This window comes from Trachymyrmex cornetzi, unplaced genomic scaffold (assembly GCF_001594075.2).
Source record: "Trachymyrmex cornetzi isolate Tcor2-1 unplaced genomic scaffold, Tcor1.1 scaffold45, whole genome shotgun sequence".
In the NCBI taxonomy this organism is placed as follows: Eukaryota; Metazoa; Arthropoda; class Insecta; order Hymenoptera; family Formicidae; genus Trachymyrmex; species Trachymyrmex cornetzi.
The window spans coordinates 188,371-192,203 of NW_017299289.1; the positions used below are offsets into that span (position 1 = coordinate 188,371).

General features: G+C 30.6%; 1 protein-coding gene across 1 annotated transcript in view; it reads right to left on the minus strand.

Moving 5' to 3' along the window:
- Positions 1 to 1,144, minus strand: part of LOC108764728 (UPF0764 protein C16orf89 homolog) — a 7,466-nt gene extending 6,322 nt beyond the window's left edge. Inside the window, exon 1 of the mRNA XM_018513078.1 lies at positions 980 to 1,144. Within this exon, the coding sequence (XP_018368580.1) occupies positions 980 to 1,082 (103 nt within the window). The 5' untranslated portion in view covers positions 1,083 to 1,144. The remainder of the gene's footprint in view (positions 1 to 979) is intronic.
- Between the last annotated feature and the right edge of the window lie 2,689 nt (positions 1,145 to 3,833).

A 3,833-nucleotide genomic window follows, 5' to 3' on the forward strand; every position in this document is an offset into this window, starting at 1 on the left:
GTTTATTATGTATTAAAAATATATTTGTTGATTTTCCTTTGTATTTGACACGTAAACAAAAATTCGATAAATTACACGGAAGAAAAATGTTGCTGTTAATACAATCGCAAAAAGTGGCGTTGAGAGAACGGCAGCACTTCAACTCGCGAAATCTCAGCCGGATATATTATTCAAATTTTTACACAATAATCTTTGACATATTCTGCGACTTGTAAAGCTATTCCGAAATTTTCGAAGCACTTTACAACAAAATGGCGGATTTTTAATAATATTTTGTCGAGTTTAGTGAATTCTTTTTCAAACGTTAAAGTTGTGTTACGAATTTTCGAATTAAAATTTTTCATTAATGCTACATTGTAGTTGAATATTTAAAGAAGTTTTCTGAAAAGTTTTAGATCTTTAAATGTAATAGTAAAAAAAGTTTCGTTTAAAACAAAATTAATTCAATAGTAAAAAAATTATGACAATTTATATGCAGCATCAGCGAAACGTCTGACGCGATATTACAACATGTATATAAATTATCATAACTTTTTTGCTATTGAATTTATTTTGTTTTAAACGAAATTTTTTTTTATACTTACCAAATGTGTCACTAATATAAAAAAGAACATTTAAAAAAACTGATTTCTACAGCCCCTCCCGAAACCTTTTTCTCGCCACGCCATTGTACGTAAGCAATCGATCTGTAGGCAATAATTTTTATGCGCAAACAAACTGTCGGCAAATGTAATGTAGGCAGGTACTGTCAGTAATCAACTTGTAGGAAAACGGAGTTCTCTCTACTTTGAGACAAGTTCTTTCACAAATGTATTCAACAAAAAATTTAATAAAGATCAGAGGCACATTAAACATGTTCAATATACGTTTCGATATTCTAGAAACATCTCGGAATGATATATTTTCAATACAATAAAAAAAATTTCTTTCCAAGTTTACATAAATCTTTTATCACACTGTTTATTGTCAATTCACTCACGGAAACTTTCGGGATTAAACGCCGCTTCAGTTCGCAACGAGAAGCAAGCGAACAGAAGGAGGATCCTGAGGATACTGAAAAATCCTGGAACTCTAGTTTCCATTGGGACGGCTATGTAAAGAAAAACCGATAAACTTCATTTTCATGCCGTTTATATAAGTTAAACCCCCACCGTGGGCACATCGACTAAGCTAAACGTCGGCGAAATTTATCGTCAATTGCTTCTACTTCGATGAAGAAAAAGCGCGATGCTCTCGAAGCGAATTGGTAAATGCCGAAGCACGTGGTACTACTTTTTCTTCATGAAACAGACGTGTCCTGACAGGAAAAGTGTTCTCCACGGGACTTGGATTAACGGCTTTCCGACCACATCTACGAGAGATTCGCTCTCTATTTTCAGCGACGATTCTATATTTTGATTTAAAAAAAATGTTATTTATCAAACAATTACAATAGTTTGTAATTAAAGAATACACCCTTTTAATAAAGATCCTAGAATAACAAAATACTATTGTTCCTAATTTATGACAATGGATGTACAAAATATTTATTTTCTTGATTAAATTGAATCTTTCTACATGCTTTCAAGTATTAGAAAAATACTTGTCAAATATATTTAATTTTATGTTGAATAAATATATGAATAAATTTAATTTAAAAGAGTAATCCTCAAAATTAAAATAAAATAAATGGCAAACAGTTTTTGTTTGTTCTTCTTAAATAAATATTTCAACTTAGATGCTATACATTAATAGCTTTAATCATGTTTAACCCATTCAAAAAAAAAAAATTGTTTATAGATAGTTATTTATAATTTAATATATTATTATTCTTGAATCGTTATTTTTTAAGAGAAAGAATATTTAAAATAAGTTTTCAAATATATTTTAACCAATATTCAAAGATGTATTTTCGAAAAATTTATATTTCAAAACCATTGAGTACTAAAAAGATATATGTATTAACAAAAATAAATTTAGGTTTTTTCGAAAAGATTTTCGTTTCGCAAGTTATTCTCATTTATTATTGGATATGATAAATGAAAACTTATGTCTTAAAATAATTAAATGTTAAAAAATTTGTAATACATAATATCAAAAAATAAATCGTCTCCTGTTTATTTTTTCATAAATAACACAACTGTCATATATCATACAAACAATTTACAATATACTAGAATTAATTACATATACAAAATAAGATATAAATAAGTTCCTTATTTATGTCTTTTATATTCTTTTTTCTATAAAGATATCTCAAATTCGTATCATACTTCTGATTCAATTTATCTTATATTTTTGCATGCAATAAGTAAATCCTCGTAAATTTTCTGCTATATTTATTTCTTATCTTCTGTTTAATAATTGCGAAGATCATAAATGGAAATGGTCGCAGCAATAGAAAAAGTCGGAAGATATCTCCTTTCACGCAGCTTCATATATTTCATAAGCTTTTATTAATCTTATTACTAGTATTCATTTTCTTAAGAGATTAAAAAATCTCTACTTTTTTCAAAGATTTCTGAAAACCCTATCTAAAAATCCTATTTTTTATTACATATTTCTATAATTATATTAATTATGCTCTCTCTTATCAGGTTTTTGGACAATGTATAATTTATAATATATAAATATGTTATAAGACACATATATAAGATAAGACAATATAAGTTAAATATATTATAAAATTCTTAAATTAATATATATATATTAATATATATACTTCCAGATGTACCAGTTATCGACACAAAAATGATTCAGTGATCGACATTCTTTATTTGCTTACGTATCTATTTATTAATTCGACTATGCCTATGACGATTACTGGTCCGTAGAATGTCTAGATATAATAACAATTACGAATCTAATTTTTTTATTTGGATTTTGGATCATGTTGGTCCGCATTGTCTCCAAATTCGATCTCTAGCTGCAGTCTGTAATCCATGGCAACAAAGACAATAACCAGAAGCACAGGCAAGCGAAATCTAGACTGCCAGCCGAGCTTCAATATAAACATCAAGGAACGATGAAGGGTGCCACTGTTTCCCAGGAAAATGTCAGGCATTCTTTGCATCCTTTGATCAAACCTTCGGATACGATTTGAGCCAGTGCTTTGTTGTACACGCTCCTAACTTTATTTCATTAAATGGCGAGAAACAAAAGTCCTCGGTCATCCGGGATTCGGTCCATGTTCCTCAAGGTATTCAGATAATCTATTCAAATCTACTTCTTAACGAGTGACTCCTCGTTTTGACGGTCAATGTCTGCATCGCCATATCTGTTAAATTAAGAAGACTTACATGAATTCTCTCTTTTTCTCTCAAAAATGTTAAATCGTGCAAATGGATTAGCAATGAGTTATTTGACGTTATGACAATACTAACCGCATTATCGTCCACCGTTTTTATCACCCATTTTTGACAGTTCTTGGGTTTGACCCCCACACACGCATGCACAAATACAAACACTTCGGTGCACTCAGGTACACATGTGAGCTCGTAATCTCGCTGTTCCTATCACAATGATCAGAACAAAACGGATAAAGAGGTATCTGATGGATCGAATTTTAATCTTCAAGAATTTCCAATCTTCAAGAATTTTCAATGTCTTCTGTTTTCAATGCATAGCATGATATGGATTCGACGTATATTTGCATATATACTGTACAACCAGTGCAACATAAACATATTGGGTGTATATATACGTACCGAGGTATTGAGATAAAGTGTAAGTGTTTAGGGTGCCGTCACATGCGGTGTAAGGGTGGAGTCCCATGAAGCGTGTTTGCCGCGTATCGCGTAACCGCGTAACCAATCAATAATCAGTAAAACGCGAAACCACAACAGCGGATCGCT